General features: G+C 44.1%; 1 protein-coding gene across 1 annotated transcript in view; it reads right to left on the bottom strand.

Moving 5' to 3' along the window:
• Window positions 1-19,058, bottom strand: part of CUX1 (cut like homeobox 1) — a 101,040-nt gene that overhangs the window by 3,772 nt on the left and 78,210 nt on the right. Inside the window, 4 exon segments of the mRNA XM_031556484.1 lie at window positions 6-275; window positions 4,729-4,993; window positions 9,788-9,976; window positions 14,235-14,537. Coding sequence (XP_031412344.1) covers window positions 6-275; window positions 4,729-4,993; window positions 9,788-9,976; window positions 14,235-14,537 — 1,027 coding nt within the window.

Below are 19,058 nucleotides of genomic sequence, written 5' to 3'. Positions count from 1 at the left end.
TGGGCCGGGCGCCCGGCGCTGCCTCTTCCCCCGCCTCCAGAGCCGACTCCGCTTGCCCTCCCTGAGACTTTGTGGTTGCATTGCTGTACTCGTCCGCCTCCGCCCCGCTCGGCTTTCCTTCAGGTGGGCCCTCCGCGTCCACGCCGTCGCAGCTGTCTCCCTCCGAGCCGTGGGCTGCTCTGCTGCTTCGTGCCGAAGGAGAATCGCTCGACCCGGCCTGGTTCTGGCTTCCCGCTTGGATCTCCTCGATGAACAGCTCCCGGCGGATGCGAGACCTGGGGGAACAGACAAAAGGGGCAGTGAGTGCCGCCACGCAGCAGGCTCCCTCCCAGGGAGCCAACAGCACAAACCGGTCTGCGTTGGCTGCAGGACAGCCGGGGCGGTAGGAGGGTCCGCACCTCAAATTCAAAAGACTGGCGAAATTGGGAAAAATGTGAAATATTGTCAAGATGTTCTTAATTTCATTCATCCCCGGCCACACACCCACTTCTAAGCCTGCTGTGCAAGGAGGGACCCAGGCCGCAACATGCAGCTCCTGCGAAGCGCAGCAGGAGGGAGGTTGGTGGAACCCACAGCTTTCAGCACAGCAGCACTGCAGGTAACCTGCACAGTGCTTGGTCACTGAGAACGACCCGTACGCCATCACGGAATCACTGAGCTGGAAGGGACGTCTGTGGATCACCTGGCCCGACCCCCCGCACTGCACAGGGACACCCACAGCTCCAACAGGTGCTCAAAGCTCCATCCAGCCCGACCTTGACTCCACCCAACCCATTTATTTTACCAAGCAGCCCTTCTAACAACCACAGCAGGCACTGCGGAACAAAGCAAAAATGTAACGTTTTATGTAGATGATAATCAATTGGTAATAATATGATCGGTGAAAAACAACCTAAGAATCTTTTCTTTATGATTTTAAATCAAGTTACATTCATAATTTCATGCTGTATTTTTACAGCGCTGGATGCAGTTTCGTGGACAGAGATGAAAGGCTCTGCAGTCTCCCATTCTCACTGGATGTCTGACATCAGGAACATGAACATTTACAGTATGCTGGACCACAAAAGGGATGATTTTAAAACTGTGAATACATTTCTAGTAGATCCAGAGGAAAATAGCTTATAAATACAAAAGAAATCAGACTTCTCTAAAAATGAGACACCATTTGTTTAAACATAAAAGTAATGAGGAAAAAATCGGGGGAAAGACAGCCACCAAGGAGAAAGCAAGATGAAAGTCCGTCGTTCCGAAATCCCTCCGGGGAACCACAGCCTTGTGACAGGTTGTCAGTCTAAAAGCTAGTCTGACTTCTGTCTTATTTTTTATTCAAAAATCGATTTCAGAACATGAATAGTGACAAGGCAAGCAGTGCATTTCAAGGGAATTAATGCACTCCACATGTGGCTAAAACTGCCTGGTGTTCCACCCCGTGCCTCCTGTTACTGGAAGCATGTAATAATCCCCCAAACACTGCCTAGGCCACCAGCAGGAAAGCTTACGACCATTGGTCAGGTCCCAGTTTGCAACCAAGAGGGAACCTCCATGACCCGTGATAAGAGATGAGAGCACAGACCAGCAGAACTATATCTTTCACTTTTGGTTTTTACCAGGAGGGACTGCTAAGGGTCCTGGCAAATCACAAGTGAAGCACTGTCCCACAGATGGCTGTAAGAATTTTCAGTTTATTGCTCATCTTGCTACCAAAGGCAGCACACGATGGAAAGAAAACTGCAATGAATGCAAACACCAACTGAATACTGCTTTTGAAGCTAATGATATTATTGACTTACTTGAAATGCAAGAGAGTATTTCAGCAGTACTTGCTGACTCCACACTTCTGAAGGATTTAGAGGGTCTATAATTTTCCCTAAGAGAATATTTTTCACCTAACAGAAGACCACAGGTGCTAGCATTAATTTTCTATTACCATCAGTTGCATGCATTCTGGAACATCAATTTTCACGTGCTCTTCACACCTATAACCTCCCTGCACGAAAAGTGATGCATCTGTGACATTTCCCAAGTCAGGAGAGGAAAGAGTAAGAGCTTCCTGCCTGCATAGCTTTTGAAATACCTCAGCTCCAGCAAGACAGAGAATGATGACATGCTCCCTGAATACCTGACCACAATCCTATAGAACACAGGTTCAAAGTCTGTGTAATTCACACCCAATGCACTGCTTCTGGAATCTCATCTGGCTCCAGATTAACTTAGTATTAAATCCCTATGCTGCTGTCCTTGACCATCCTGTTGGCTTTCATCAGTGTAACTCACAGTATCAGAGATCTCTGTGCCAGTATCTCCATGTGAAGATGGATAGCAATTCCTACCTCCTGCTCTCTTATGCAGTTCCTAAGACAACGGAGCACCAGACTCTGATGCGTACTTACAGGGCTTCACTAATGCAAGTCTTAATTCAAGATATATTCTTATTTTTGTTGTTCCCAGAGCTCTGCAGTTGGTATAGATGCAAAGCGAAAGTCTGGGACAAGTTTGCAAACACAGCAAAATCCCTTATACCTATTTATTTATATTCTGAAGTGAATTACTTCTTTGCCTGCTGAGGACTTTTTTTGAAGTTTCTTCTACTGTGGCAAATAAACACTACTGCTGACTTCCCACCTGGTAGGCCAAAAGCCAGATTCTGTTGTAGCAGCCATCACTGGAAAGTAAGTGTTGAGCTGAATCCCAAAGGAAGCATCACTGCAACCACATTCCCTCCCTGGCAAAAGGTTCTTTAAGGAAAAATTAATGTTACAGAACAGCTAGATAGTCAGAGGCGTGGAACTGCTTCTGTATGAAGGCTCTTTAGTGTAAAAAGAAGAGGGAGGAGAATAAAGGAGATGAACAAAATTGCGTGGCCTGAAGAAGATGAAAAGTCTCTCAATTAGTTGTAACACATGAGCTGCAGAACAGGAAGACTCTGTTCCCTAGGAGAACTCCTAAAGTGTATTTTTCGGTGATGTCCCGCAAATGCTTTAAGAGCACTTCATGCATGAAAGCTAAGACAGTGACTGTCGAAGGAATGGAACAGGCACATGATTTGATTTTCAGTGCTGCTCCAGACAGGCTCGCAGCTTCTCTTTAAAAGTCCTACAGACTCAGCAGCAGCGCATCTGGGAACAGGTCCAGACCACTCCATGCTGTGAGGCTCGTGCTACCCACCAGCTTACAGCACCTTGTTTATGCATTTTTCTTTTGTATACAACTGTCAGCACCTAGTCTACATCGATGTATGGCTTGGTGTGGCCAAACACGCTGATCAATCATGACTTGTCACGCTTTCTCACAGCACGCCTGAGCAGGAGATCTGATGATAATGAGGAAGATGACACATGCCACCAGTGCTCCCGCACTCGTCTGCCTAAGTGAGAACAGCACATTTTGCTGTCAGGCCGAAGGGAACATATTTTCATAGGCATTCCTCCAACTTGTGTATAATTGCCTAGAAGTGGGAACTGGAATAGAGGCCTGTATTTGGAAAACTGAGCAGTGAAAGAGGCTGCATCTGTAGCGAATTCAAGTCAATGAAATTCAGTGTAAATATGATTACTGGCTGGTTATAATTTTTAAATTTTATATTGTTTACTATAAACATTATTTTACTATTGTACATAATATTTCTGAGATATCTCATTAAACCATGCTTCTTCTGCTTCAGCAACTTGCCTGTGAAAAGCTGAGAAGGGCTAAAGTGGAAAATACCCTTTAAATGTTAGCAGTTTTCTAAAAACAAACAAGTTTAGCAAGCCGCTGTTAGAATAATTAGGAACATTACTGGCTCCGAGTGAAGGAGCAGAATGGCATTAAATCTGGTGTCTTAACTGTACCTGTTTAATATTCATTAGAACAAATTTCTCGGAGAAAAGTCTGCTGAACTAATTAAGATTCCCAATCCCAAACACAGCTGAAAATATGTTTATCCAAATCCTTCTAATTCTTACATGCCATTCCAGCATTGTTTCCTTTTAGTGGAGTCTCTAGGCCAAAACCTACTTCAACTCTCCAAATGTTGAGAAAGTTCCCTTTAATAAGAGAAAGGAACTGAAAAGACCAACATCAAATTTCATCTGAATGGGACTTAATGATTTAATCACAATAATGAAATAAGTCTGTGGCAACACGTGACTTCAGGTTATCAGTTCTCTGTCCTTTGTGACTGCAGAGCTTCCAGCACACATCGTGCCTATTTTCTGAGCTCACTGACCCAAGACATAGAAGAAAACCTATTTTTTGCTCTTATTCTGCAAAGATGCATGACGAAAGCACTGTAATTCTGATGCCATCCAGTAGAGGACACTTCTAACCAATCCCCACCAAGGTATAAAACGCACAACAAACACCTACATGTACATACATGTGAGCATATCTGTGTGTATGCATATGCAAGTAAAGGAGACCAGTCTTGCTTACTGCAAGAAGCTTTATAAATATTCAGCACAGCAGTGGACATCCCTAGATCAATGCCCATCCCAAAAGCAAGACTTTCTGTCTAAAAGCTCTGCTTACATCAGTATGTGAAGATTGCTCATCCTCAGGCATGACTTAAAATTAGGCTGGAGCATTGGCATTGCAGTTAGTCAGAACCTCCCCGCTGTCGAAACCGCTCACTTTGTACAACCACTAAACGCTAGCAGAAGCAGATACAACGTGCTGAAGGAAAGCAGCACCCTGCCAAAGCAAATAAAATAAATCCTTTATGAGCGGGACTCCTGGGAGATCTCCTACCTGTAATTGTGGAACCAGTTGATCACGGTGCTGGTTTTCAAGTTGAGCTGCGTAGCCAGTTCCTCAATGGTTTTTGGTGATGGGTATGGCTTTTGCTGGTAGGCTCGTTTCAGAGCTTCCTTCTCTTCTGGTGCCAGCACCACCCGGGGCTTCTTCAGCTGGTGCTGTGGCTGTGGGCTGGCACCCTGGCTGTAGTCGATTCCAGTGGAGGAGGACTCACACGACTGACTGTCGCTCACGGAGCTGTGTCGCCGCTTCATGTAGGCTGAAAGAGAGGCGCATGGGATCAGCCCCGGCTGAATACAAATGCAAAATCAATGAATATACAAGCTGCGGGATAAATGCGGAGGTGACAGGCTGAGGCTGCGCGGATGGGCTGTGCGGGGGGAACAGGAGGGAAGCAATTGTGGGGAAAATGCAAGAAACAGAAAAAGAAGATAGAAGGGAAAGAAAAGAGGGTGAATCGACTGGAAACCTGCCTGAGTTTTCTGCTCTTTCAGTGGATATGGGACGCGAGTAACAGTGGTCAGATAGTAGGATGTGCTTTAAATTCACAATTTCAGGGGTGATGAACACATAAGCACCGTCGTAAGGCAGTTACTAAGAGCCTAAATGGCTCTGGTTGTTAAACACGAGGGTCTCTCTAACACTTCAGGTCTCTCAGTCAGCACGGTGGGAGCTGGAGGCAGCCATAGCTCCATCTCCAACACACGATGGCGCCCGGAGCCCGGGCATCCCAGCGAGGGGCTGCGCACCCACCCGGTGTTTGCTGCTTTCTCTTCTACATTTTTGCTAGAGCAGTGACAGGTTATGAAAGGAAAACAGCCCACAGCATCCTCCTCCCCTATTCAAGGCTCTTTTAAAGATGCCTGTATTTGTAATAACTCTCGCTGCGCTGCTGCAGCTCCGGGGCTGTGAGCCACCGCCAACTCCTCCCCAACAGGGACTGAATTATCCTGAAAAATCCTGCAAGGAGAGTCCCAGCAAATGCTGTCACCGTCTTGATGGATTTACACTGGGCAAAGGCAGGTGGGATTTACTGTACCTGGCAGCACTATGCACAAGCATTGCTAATGAGGGGGTTGAAAACTGCAAGTATAGATGAACCTTGTGAATAAAATATTTAGTGCTCTGTTAAATACCTTCTAGATATTTAAGAGTTTAGGTATTCAGGAGCTGCAATTTGATAACCTTGCCTATTCTGTTCCAGCTTACAGCAGCCTGACATCAATCAGGCAGGCAGTAAATCTCCAGTAGGCAGCAGCTCTGATTGGAGCCAGGGAGCAATGCAGGGCAGGTCACACCGGCCAGAAACCAAATTATTCAAAAGAAAAAAATAAATTCTTTCTCTGCTCAGCTCTGCCTTTAGACTGAGGGTGCACAAAGAAGACAAATCCGATGCAATCAAACAAACTGAAATGCTGAGAGCCTTTCTCATGCATGCCAACCCTGAAGGTCTGGCGAGGTCTTCTGCCTCCAGTGGGTACCACCATCCTGTCCTCTACTCAGAGCTGTCTCCATTGGGACATTTTTACACAGTGTCTTACTTTTGTTGAAGTGAATTTTGAATGTGCTCTGTAACCTTTGGGGGTATCTGCATGGCCCTCATTTTGTTCTTTCTGAATATGACAGATTACCTGTGGACTGCCTACTGTGTAAGATCACTGATACGGAACAGAGCGTGAGTTGCTAATGATCCATCACTCTGCCATGATGCAGTGCTGCGTGTGCTTGAAATAACTATTTAAAAATTTTTTTTGGTTTCCTTTTTTATTATTATTTTTCCACAAACTTCATTAAAAATCACCTACTTAAGTTGTTCCACTCACTGTGAAGTGATTACAGATACACTTAATGCCTTCGATTTCAAAGACTCCCAGATGTTGTTCCAAACTTGTATTGATATGCAAACTATATACAAGGTTCCCTTGTCTACTTTGACAACACAACCAAAAGAGCCTCTACCCCTTCAGCAGTGTGCAGCAACTTAAAGGAGGCCATGAGACAAAACAGACCCTGGTGCAGAAGACGTCAGAAGTGTGCAGGTTATCTCCAGCTGGAGGTGCTGGAATTTGGTCAGGTGATGGTGGTACGTTCTGCATCTCTCCCTGCCCTCCAAAAGATGGCATTTATTGCAGATCAGAGCTCCCAGGAAGGCTCCTAAAGACAGCACACAGCTGTGACAGCTTGGGAAGAAAGCCATGCCCTGCGCCTACCTCTGCGCTCTTAACTTCACTACAGGTGCAAAGATTTATTTGGGTTTCTTGTGTGAATGGAACCAATTTTACAAATGTACAAATTTCATAGAATCATCGAATGGCCTGGGTTGAAAAGGATCACAATGATCATCTAGTTTCAACCTCTCTGCCATGGGCAGAATTGCCAACCACCAGACCAGGCTGCCCAGAACCTCTAACATAAAAACAAAGAAAAGGAAGTCCCACTGTTAGGACATAACCATTTCTGGAGAACAATAGATTATTAGAACAAACAGAATCACGGAATCATTAAGGTTGGAAAAGACCTGTAAGATCATCAAGTCCAACCCCAACCCAGGCCACGGTGCCCAGTGACCATATCCCTCAGGCCACATCTCCAACGGTCTTGAACACCTCCAGGGTCTTCCATTGGGCCAAAGGCACAACCCTGGCACGAGGCCACATGCTGAACTAGTACTTAGGTTTTAGGTTTTAGCAAAGTTCTCTGGAAACTTTATAACAGCTTTTCCTTTTTAGTTCTGATTTAAAACGTATGCGTTGTGTGTAGCCAACATCAGGAGATCACTGAGCACGTTTTCAGGAAACAGTGAGGCTCAAGCTGCAATCCAAACTGCAAACACACCTGATGTTTGGAGACATTTGATTTTTGTGTGTGATTGGTCTCTACTTCTCAGGAGACCAAAGAATAAAAAAACCACACACATTATTTGGGCAAAGGTCTGGATGCAAGTCTGAGACCAACCTGTCAGGGCCAGCTCCATCTGCTGAGTTTTACTACCTCTATCTTCCCCCTGCTGTTGCCAGCCCAGCATCCCTGTGTTCCTATGGGCAGACTCCCCAGCATGTGCTCAGTTTCAGATGAAGCAGAGCTAGCAGCTGCCCACTGAGGTAAAACAGAGCCCCTTTTAATATAATTTTTATCTTATGCAGTATTGAACAAGATTATTAAAAAGTGAAATAATGGGGAAATAAAGGGAATTAAATTTTCTCCTGACAGCAGGCTTCAGTACTGTTCAGTGAGGAGTGTGACGTTACCAGCAGCACACACACCAGGAGGTTGGAAGGAAGGGAATGAACTCCTCCTTGGCAGAAAACACAGTGCAGAGTGTCTCAGTCTAGTGAGCGTGACCCCCAGCTTCCTCCATGAGGTTACTTAATGTACATTGCAAAGCTTCAGAATCTCTTACAAAGGGACATTTATGGCATAAACATCAGACTGGCAAAACAGGAGGAAAAAAAGAGAGATGTGCAGCTCAGCTTTATCATAATCATCAATCTAGTCTCCTAATAAACTGTGGAAGAGAAATAATTGATAATAATGTTCTACTGGTAGTAGATACAGTTGCATTGTTCTTTAATTGACATTAGCTTAAGGGGAAGTTAAATTCTTAATGTGGCTCTGGTGCAATTTGAAAGGTTACATCGCAGGATCCTTACCTGCAAGAAAGGATTTTGCAGAAAATAAAGGGCTGGATTCACTGCTGAGTGCTCTGTGATGAGGCCAACACTGACACAGTTCAGGAGCTCAGCACAGAGACTCAGATGATTTATAGCCCTATCTCTATTCAGGTGCCATCTACACAGCATATGTATTGCACAGCATTTGATAAGAATCCACTTTAGAAAATAGTTCTGAAAGGATATTGTCAGTACTACTTTCAAATTATTTTTATGTTATTTTCCTGCGTTACGGCCGAAATCCTCTTTGAGGCTATAAAAATCCACCCAGTTGACAATTTTATCTCTGCTGTATTTCTGATGCAGCAAAAACCATCATGGCTCCCTCTGCTTTACAATTGGAAGTGGGAAATTCCTCTGGATTGTGCTCCCAGTGGCAGATTAAACACAGTTTGAGGTGAGATCCTGCCCTGCACGTATCACACTGGTTTCTGTAACAAGGATTTGAATTTCTTCCTACAAGCACGCAAGGTCACTTCTTCCCAGAACCTCCTTGACTGTAATTTTTAATATAATCCCAAAATTCTTGATCAAACGTGTTAATGTTTTCAGGAATCAGTCAACTGCAGTGCTTTCAGTGCACACGATTAATGCTGTCTGAGCTAATATCATTAAGGGATACCTTGAGAGATGGATACATCATTAATCAGTTAACTGCTGGTAACACCAGCCTATGAGCTTCTCTTTTAAAATCATATGTATGTAGTAAAACCAGGCTCTGAATAACTGCTGTTTTCTATTAATGAATTTAAGATACACAGAGTAGGCTGAGATTAGTAAGATATGCTCCTAGTAAGAAACCAAAATAAGTTTATCTCTCACAGGTGCACACTCATGACACAGCTGCTTTACACAAGTGTGCCTGAGCACTGTCACCTTCCCTATCCCTATGAGGGCTACAGATCTTATTATTCTCAAACACCCTTTTACAAGTGCTGCATTTTTTTATCCTCTTAGAGGCCATCCATGCAGGACTGGCAAGAAGCTCACAGGAATCAAAGCATGGTTTTCAGTGCAACATCTGTGAGCAGCTGCAGTGCCATTAACTAACAACCCAAAGCCAGCTCCCCAACTCACATTTCTCATTTGCTAAGGCAAGTTATCAGTGATACACTAGGGCCTCAGTAATTAATCTATAGGAGAATACAGCAATGAATTCATGACAGCTGGTGAATACTTAGGGTTGGTGGTTTTTTTGTTTTTTTTTTTGTTTCTGAGATGTATCTGCTTGAGCTAGCACCAAATAAAGCTAAGAAAAAGCTGCCTGAGCACCCTTTGTAACTCTGGATCAATGCTGCCTCGATGCTCTTTACGGAGAATTATACAACACAGTCATCTCTGAAACAAAGGAGAGCATGACTCAGCACTCTGCTCCACGTTACCTTTTTTCTCCATTCGTTTCATATCCATCAGCTTCTCCACGTTGTTGGGATCGTTCAGCCACAGCTGCATGCGGACAAAGGGCTCCCGGCCCTTCAGACTCAGCTTGTGCCAGGGCTTCGGGCGAGCCAGCAGGTCTGAGACAGAGCCTTGTGTCAGCCCCAGGATTGTCTCCCCAAACAAACGCTGACCTAATACGAAATTGGAAATGGCATCAATTCACTAGGAGACAGGGCAAGCTAAAAAGACAGACCACATCTACAAGATCGTTCATCAATTATTACTTCAGAATTGCTTGCAAACCCGAAAGAAAGACTGAGCAGCGTAAAAGCTCTCCCCGCCCACTAAAGGTGTAAATATTGAGCTTTAATTTAATTCTTAAGATCTGGCATGACAAAGATGTGAACTCAACACCTCTGGGGATAAGGACCTCACAGTGGAAACAGTGTGCAAAACAACCCCCCAAATTAATGAGATTAAAAATAAACCAAACTTGCAGCTCAGCAGGCAACCAGTGAGAGCAGTGAGGCTACTCAGCTCTTATGCAGGAGGTGCTGCAACAGCTTTGTTCCAGCAGGGCAATTCGAACATTTCAAGCTATCAGTGAACCAAAACCAATGCAGCACCCATTCAGCAACAGTCATCTAAATGTCCTCAAAGGCATGTAAATGTTTGTGTTGTACTGGCTGTTGTGCTCTAACAGTGTTTTAGTGGCTGTGGATAATCACATTTTACAATATAACAGTTTTTCCTGTTTCTATAGCTTCTACAGTGCTTCTGGTTAATCATTACTTTTACTTCTTTTGAAATGCTATCGCCTAGCAGAGTAAAAACTAAAAATGGTTTTCGGTGTGAGGCATTTGTAAGCACATTAATAACACTAGTTTTACATGCTTAAGATCTCACTTACTGAGGACTGGAAAATGCCTGTGCAGCACAAGCCAGAACAGACAGCTGGTTTCCTAACAGCCTTCCCTTCAGCATTCTCCCTAAGCTAAGTTGCCCTAATACGCAACAGCTTTTGTTACGAGACAGAGCCTGGAGTCATCTGAGTCATTGCTGGGCATTTCTGATGGAAGTGAGGCTATCGTGGACTTGCAAGTTAACCCGAACGTCTTCCTATCCCAATCGAGTTGAGGCCTTGAGGTCTGGTATCTGATCGTTGGCTTCTGAACCCCTCACTCCAGCAAAAAGCAACATCTACTTGCCAGTAGTGCCAGCAGTATCAGCCAGTGGCAACCAGCAGATCCTGAGGGACAGTAAAGGACCAACAAAAATATCAGGTCCACAGAGCCCTTCCTGTGCCTGACTCCATGATCTCCCTCTGCTTTACACCTCCCCCAAGCCTTCTGGCTTCCTGAGTTCTTTCACTTCATAGGCTAAGAGGGAAGGAAGGAGTGGGCAGAAGCTGCAGCACATCCCATGTGGATGGACTGGGGCAAGGCTTTGGAAGGCAGCAGCTGGGACCACAAAGGTGCACAGGGAAGCAAGGACAGGGTTCAGAAGTGTCTGCTCACACCTCTAGAACAAACCCTCAAAATGGATTTTACAGACTGAACAGAAACCAAAGATCAGAACTTAATTTCCTAAGTGTCTTTCAACTTTCAACTCAACATCAGGAAAATGAGAAAAAAAGCTGTAATTCAGGGCTAATTTTACATCTGCATTTCAGAGTTAACGTGCTCTCTCCCTTTACATTAAAAAAAAAAAAAATCAGGAAGAACTCATCAATTTACCTTTAAAACAGCTACTTTTGAGCCAAGACAGCTGCTTTAAACACCTTTTAGTCTGCTTCTGCAAATGACTTCCCTCTGGCATTCCCACGCTCCCTAAGCCCACACTCAGGCACCAGCACGGGCACTGCAACCCACGCAGAGCTGTGCAGTCAGTGGGACCTGATGTGGGTCACAGCAGCCCCCCCAGGAGTGAAATGGCCACCTGTGACCCAGGCAGCTGCTGTGGTTTGCTGTACAGCCACCAGGAGGGAATACTGGAATATAAACAAGGCAGGAATGAGCATCCCAGGGAAGGTACGAGCAATGCTGCTGAAGGAAATGACCTTCAGATCATAGCCTAGAAATAAAAATTCCAAGGGAGGAGATAACATTGCGTTCTTTAGGTGCTCAATATGTTTGTGTCACTTACTGGATCCTAGGATACAGCAGAACAGCATAAAACACCTGAAAGACTCCTGAGCTAATGGAGAATGTGTTAGAAACCATTCTCAGGAGGCAGCAGGTCTGTCGTACTCCATCTTCATCAGTGTTATTAATAACTTAAGTATTCTTAAGCACAGGCTTCCTGAACCTTCTGTTAATTCTGTATTTTTGTCTACTGCCTTTCCTACTGATGTAGCTCCTCATAGACACAACCTCCTGCCAATTATGCCAATTTCAGGGCTAGTCCTGGACCTCTCTGCAACATTCTGCAACACAGTGGGCATGGTGGTGATGGGCTGATGGTTGGACTTGGTGATCTTAAAGGTCTTTTCCAACCTTAATGGCTCTATCATCCTACGATTCCCAATACTGCAATCTCCCAGCAGCTCACTGCATTCACTTCCCTTGCTATCTAAGCTGGATGTTGCCCAATAGGAAATCACTGATAACATGATCTTGGGGCTGAGAGGACTAACAACATCCCAGTGTTAATGCTGTATCATCATTTGCTAAAATGGTGTCTGCTGTTTCAAGTGAATGCTTAAAAATGAATGCTTAAAAATCAGGGGATGGGAGACCCACCAAACTCAAGTCTGGTTTGCTGAGCCACTCTGAATGGTTTCACACAGTCGTGGTCTTTAGTGGCCAGTGGTGTTGGAACTGGGCCACCAGCAGAGAGACAGGTTGGCAAGGCCCTGTGGCCTGAGACACAGAAAGCTGTGCACCAAGTCAATGTGGTGCAGCAGCACACTGAGGGCACAAAAGGAGACATTGAAACTGGTTCCACACCTAATGCAGAGTTTGGGGCACATTTCCTGGCTCTTCTGCTGCTTTTTAGGCTTGTCAGCCACACTGTAGGAAAACAAAAATCATGGGAAATAAAAAAGACTAAGTAAAAATGGCATCAAAGCAAATGTAAACAAAAATACTTTTTCAAACCTCCCTGGAACACCAGAGCAGGCACAGCACTCAACAGTATTTTGCTCAAAAAGCAGAGGCTGAAGCCTGCAAACTCTTACCTGTGGCTTTGCCTCTACATAGCTCCACTGAGCAAGCCACCACAGCTGGCCTATCCCAGGGTGAATGAACAGTAATTCTGCTGGGTTCAGTGGAACACACTCTCATGCAGGGCATGCCCAGGATCAGGACCTATTCTTTTTTCCTTCCCCAATTACATTTAATGACAATTTGCAACCTCCCCCACCCCAGTAAAATCTTGAACACCACCTTGTATTCTGTGTCTAGCCAAAAAAAAAAGGCTTCTTTATGTACTAAAATAATGGAGTTTTTAGTGATACAGACATCATGCTCAGATGATATGGATGTAATCCTTCTGACATAAATATCAGTAATCAAAACTAAACTTATCTTTTAGGTTATACTTGTGAACAGTGGGAGACTGGCATGTCTGGAGAGTGATTCCACCATTTCAGACATCTCTTCTGAATCTCTCCATGCAGGTGGGATGGATACATGCTAAGCACTAATGCAGTGCAGGTAACATTGGTGCAACCTGCCTGCCTTCCAGCTAGGAATTTCAGAGGACTCCTTCAAGTTTCCCAGTGCCTTGTGAGGGAAGCAGTTGTTAAACAGGTACAAAGAACTAGGGATTCAGAGGCACTGTGGCAGTATTAAGCGTGGATTTCACCTGCCTACGTGTGTTATTTCCTCTGACTATTCCAAATATTGTCAGTCATATCAATATTGCAATTAATTTGATACCCAAAACCTCATCTGCAGCAAAGGCAGCCTTCGCTTTGCATGTCTCAAAGCAGAACAACTGAATGACCCCACGTGGTTACCTAAGGATTCACATACATCTCAACTGAGTCTGAATTTACCCTCCTAGCTCTAAGGCACACTACTTCCACGTGATGTACCTCTCTTTGCAATCACTGCCCTCCTCTGCTCCTCTTCTCTGCCTGCCCTGCTGGTGTCCTGAACCTACAAGCATGGGGAAATCTGCATTTCTCATGTGGAGACCTCACAGGCTTTGGGGTTTTGGTCCTCTCGACAGCCTGCTGGCCTGTATTTAGGGAGGTGGGACTGGTACCTGGCTGCTGAGCCACAATCAGAGCTTAAGGGCAGTGAGGGTAAGATAAAATATTGTTAAGTAGATGTGACAATCCAGAAGGACTTCTTTACTGGCTAAAAAAAAATCTTTAAAGGATGAAAAAACCAAGGCCAGAGTCAAAATCAAATGCTCTTGTCAACATCTACTAAAATACAGCTTAAAATCAACAGCACCAACACTTTATTTCATTCAAGAAATGGGAATAAAGCAACTTACCAAGATTGTTGTCCGTTAGCACTTCCTTGACCCTTTTTGTAATGCCATACGTATCCAGCTCCGGGGACATAGCAACCAGCTCCTGGATGCTGAGTGCTGAGTGGCCCGACAGTGGCAAAGGGGTTGTGGACTGGGATTCTGAAGCAAGCGGCTCGCTGGGCTCCTGGGATTTGCCATCCTTACTGGTCTCTATCGAAGGACAGGGCTGCTGTACCAATTCTGTCAGGCTTTTTACCGATTCGCTGGAACTCATGGGAGATTCGGGAGCGGGACTGCAACTGGCAGAAGTCTTTGGAGTGCTTTCTGTAATTAAAAAAAAGAAAGAAGTCCCCACTTTAACATAATTGTCATGTTTTGATTGCTTAACTTTCCTTCTCGTTTATATTCTACCTACTTAAAGAAATGCCTAAGTACGCAAAACACTTTTCCTTACAACTTGGTTGCTGAAAAGCCTTTTTTTTTCAAAACAGAATTATTTTCTTAGTTTATCTTCAGTAATCTTTTCTTTCATACAAAAAACAAGAACATACAAATAAAAATCAGGAATAAATGAAGTGCAATAGCTTGCATGGTTGCAAGGAATTCCCTTGGTCAGGAAATTTTCTAGCTTTGCTTTCACAACACTGCTGTCTAACAACACTCTTTAATACACAATTACAGAGGTTTAGCCTCTTTCTATGACTATCAGAAAATCACCACTATGTGGTCGTGTTCCCGGGGGATTTTCTACAACTGACACAGCTTTGTATGTTGAGAGTGTTATAGATTTCATATTGTTTCTTATCACTCACATCACATTTTTGCACCACTCTTTGCCCAGGAATAACTTAACACAATTAAAATACGGTTTGTAATTATGTCGTATTAATTAATGTGTTTGAGAATCCAACATAAAGATGGCGAGTGGATCAGGAGACAACCAAATCTGTTATTTTGACACTTTGAAAGAACTGTTAATTTGCCAACAACAATAGTTTCTGTGCAAAATGCTGTTTTCCCTATGTAAGCTCACAATTATTTCTAATACAACGCTCTCCATCATGCAGAGACGTGGCCAAGCACACCCCAAATCCTATTCTTTACAACAGGACTGTGTTTTCTGAGAACTGCACCACTACAATGGCAGCCACTGCTACGAGCTGATGGTTAACACCAGATTTCACCATTTCTCACTGTCCACAACACCACCAAATCCTCACAGTCTATCTGGGCTCCACGGACACGGAGCCCAGGCAGTATGGGAAGCACATCCTCAGCACTACAGGAAATGCTGGGTAAGTTCAAGTAGGGTTCACTCGGCGCAGGGTTCACAGCACAGTCGTGCTGTTCAAGGCAACAGAAGCTTCCAGGCTCTGCAATTTAAGAGAGGTTCCCCGACACACTTACAGAAAGTTGTCCCTCAAACACAGAGCTTTTACTTAGCGCTTTGTGAGAGATGCAAAACAGGCAGGCATAAAGGGAAAGCAAGGTGCATATAAATCTTTAAGGCAAGAGGGATCTTGCAAATCTTATTTCTTCTCTCTGTTCACCCCGGGTCATCATACAACTGAATATAAAACCCAGCAAATGTTATTTTTGTATCGAGAGCAGCAAAGGAATTGTACTGTAAATTTGCCCTGATTCACCCATGCGAGGGACCAATTTGGCAGATCATCCATCTTGTTCACTGTACACTGTCAGGGATGGCATGAATTCCCTACATGATAAACAGATTTCTTCTCAGGTCTGCGTCCTTTAACCCACAGCAAGGTCAAAATTATGGCTGCCTGGCTAATAAACAGCGCGCCACTCGCTCAACTTCCCTCTAATTTTGTCCCTTGTGCCAGCTTACACAAATCTTACTGAATAACTAGAGCAGCTGCAAATTTCCTATACAATTCCTCATCCGTGCACTGCAAAGCACATGGAGTGCAGAAAAATCCCAAATAAAAAACCACCCAACACCCATGCAGGAGTCAACAAAGCGTTCCTTAATGCCTCCTCCTCCCTCTCCTTCGCTGCCCAGCCTAATTATGTAAACAACAGAGGTAATCTCTGCCATCATCTATCACTGCGATGCTCGATGTTGCTCACATATTAGCTTATTTATTTTTTATATCACATATCAAGAGCTTGCTTGAATTTCATTTTTAAGACCAATCTGCTGCTTATTTACTCAAAAAGGTAGGATTATGTGGATCTAATTTTGGAAGGCAGTACAGATGACAAACTGTTTTTTTCCTCCCAACGAAAGGCAAGTGCAGAATGGTTCCAATGAGACATTATGTGCATAAACCACAAATAACTCCAAATATGTTCTCCGTTCACTTCTGGAGCTTTTCCATTACAGAAAAAACATTTTAAATGTGATACAAATATTGGAGGAAAAGGTCCATTATTTGGAAAAGTCAATTCGATACTCAAATAATGCAAACATTTCCCCTTAACCTATTAAAAAATTAAGTAGACATTTAGAGTACGAGTGATTGCCGACAGAACAAAGGGAAAATTGGATGTGTTCACTATTACAAATTAAACTGTCAATCTACAGTCATTTCAGATGTTTTATGAAATAATTTGTCTGTATTCATTTCTCCCAAGTTCCTCACAGGACAACGAAACAAATTCGGGACATGTGAAAAATACACACCGAGATCTCAAAATCAAACATTTCTGATCAAAATAAGAGAGTGCATTTCTTTAAATGCTGTTCTGTTTCCCTAACCCCACACTTCACCAAAAACCAGCCCTAATTTAAGGATGACCCAGTTCATATGCGAGCCATTCCCTGCTTTTGTACAGCTCTCCCCACGCTACCTTGGAGGAACAACGGCGTCTGTCAGGGCACAAGGATGGCAATGAGACACAGTTCAACAAGGACAGTTAAAACAATTAAGAGCTTGTTGTAACTTTTGCATATCTTCAGGTTGATACTGACAAGCGCCATTAAAGATTCAAATGCCCCATAGAGGCATTTAGGTGACACAAATCTTCTAAAGCTGCAAATGCAGCCCAGTCATGGAAGGCCACAGCCATGTCCTTCTTACGTTACTCATTCAGAATTCACTTTTGGGTATAGGGAAGTTAGGCATTACCAAGCTGTTCTTAAAAGCACATTTGTGTGTGCAAATAAACAATAATCAGATGCAGATAAAGTACTGGGGGCTGACATCCAACACCAGAAACACTTGACAAGAGTGACTGGCCTCCATCCATGGTGAGAACAGAACAACTACTGGACACCGACACCAAGGATGGGGTGCTGATGGGAGCCTTCAAGACTCTAAAGGCAAGTATGTCTTCATGAAGAGAAACACATCTGATTTAGTTTGGGGGAACCAAAGTGCATTAGTTGGGCAGGCAGCACTGCTGGTAAAACATACAATCCTTATTCTCATGTCAGGAAATTCTTCACTTTTGTTTTTTCCTACTATAGCCCTAGAGAAGGACATAGAAATCTAAAATAAAGGTGAATGAATGACTAGAAACAAGGTCAGCATGATATAAACATCTCCCAATTTTGTTTTCTTTCTAAACACTACTTTCCAAATATAAAATTGCTTCTTGAATAATCATCCCACTGCAACAAAACCCAGCACCATATTACAGCTTGCCCATCTGCTTCATCCCTATCAGGAAACTGCACACAACTTAGTGTGTATGAGCAGGGTCTTCAGAGCTCCATGCAGAATTGGCTGAGAACTGTAACAAACTGGCTTTGTCTTAATGATATCAATACAGAAAAATCTGGTATGGTCTTGCATTGCTCACAGCAATAGCCTTGGTTCCATCCGTCCTCTCTGTACCTTAATCGGTTTCTATCATGATGGTGTTTGGAAAAGTGAGACAGCCTGAGACAGTCTCAGCTCATCACTTATGGTGTTTATTCAAACTTTAACATTAGATTCTCCTGTTCTTCTCCGATGGCAAGATTTACCATTCTCATGCTGGGTTCAGATCTCCAGTACCAGCTCCTGAATTGCCTGAACACTGTCTGCAAACACTCTGGACTATGATTATCCCACCAAGGCCCATTCTGGTGATGCACAGCAACTCCTCCACCTGCAGAACGCAAGTCCTCCGCCACAGCCTCTGCACAGAAGCAGCAGGACAGCCTGCACCCACAGCACACACATCCATACACAGGATCCCGTCCTTTGTCTGCCCAGAATTGCTGCACTGCTAACGTGAGCCTAGCTAATAGGCTTCAAAGTGACTCAGGGGAAACAAGGTATGGAGCACAGAGACGTTGGGGAAGATCATGCGAAACGCAGAAGGTATTTAGGGACCCCTAAAAGGATTATGAAAAATACTGTATCTAAAGACAGCAGGCAGACAACAGCTGCCTTAAGTTTTGGGGAGAAGTGGATTGGAAAAGCAGATCCACTGTAATTTTCAGAGACAAATCTCTGTAGTTTATCTGATCCACTATTTAAATTTCAATACAGAGTCCTCTATCTGCAGTAATAATAACCTAAATTCCATTTAGTGTTCATTTGAGCAGTCAGGATAAAGTCATTTCTTATTATCTCCCCACTGTGTAAAAAACAGCTTGAAGGTAGGAAGTCAGCAAGCATTTTCACCAAAAAGTAATTATTGTAAGTGACATTTTTACTGCTGGCATGCCATAAGGCGAACTGCGCATTTGGAAGGACAAGTTGCTAAAACAAAATGACAGGGTTCTCCGTGACATTCCGACAGGAACCCAAACATGATTTATCCAGCACTCGCTTTGATGCACCGCTTCTCCCGGTGTCCGCAGCCCAGGCTCCGGGTCTGTGCCCTGCAACCCCAACTTGTTCCCCAGGAACGGCAGCAGTGGTGATGTGCCAGGCAGGGCAGCGA

The sequence above is a fragment of the Meleagris gallopavo genome, chromosome 21 (genome assembly GCF_000146605.3).
Source record: "Meleagris gallopavo isolate NT-WF06-2002-E0010 breed Aviagen turkey brand Nicholas breeding stock chromosome 21, Turkey_5.1, whole genome shotgun sequence".
NCBI lineage: Eukaryota > Metazoa > Chordata > Aves > Galliformes > Phasianidae > Meleagris > Meleagris gallopavo.
This window is presented reverse-complemented; position numbering and strand designations above follow the sequence as displayed.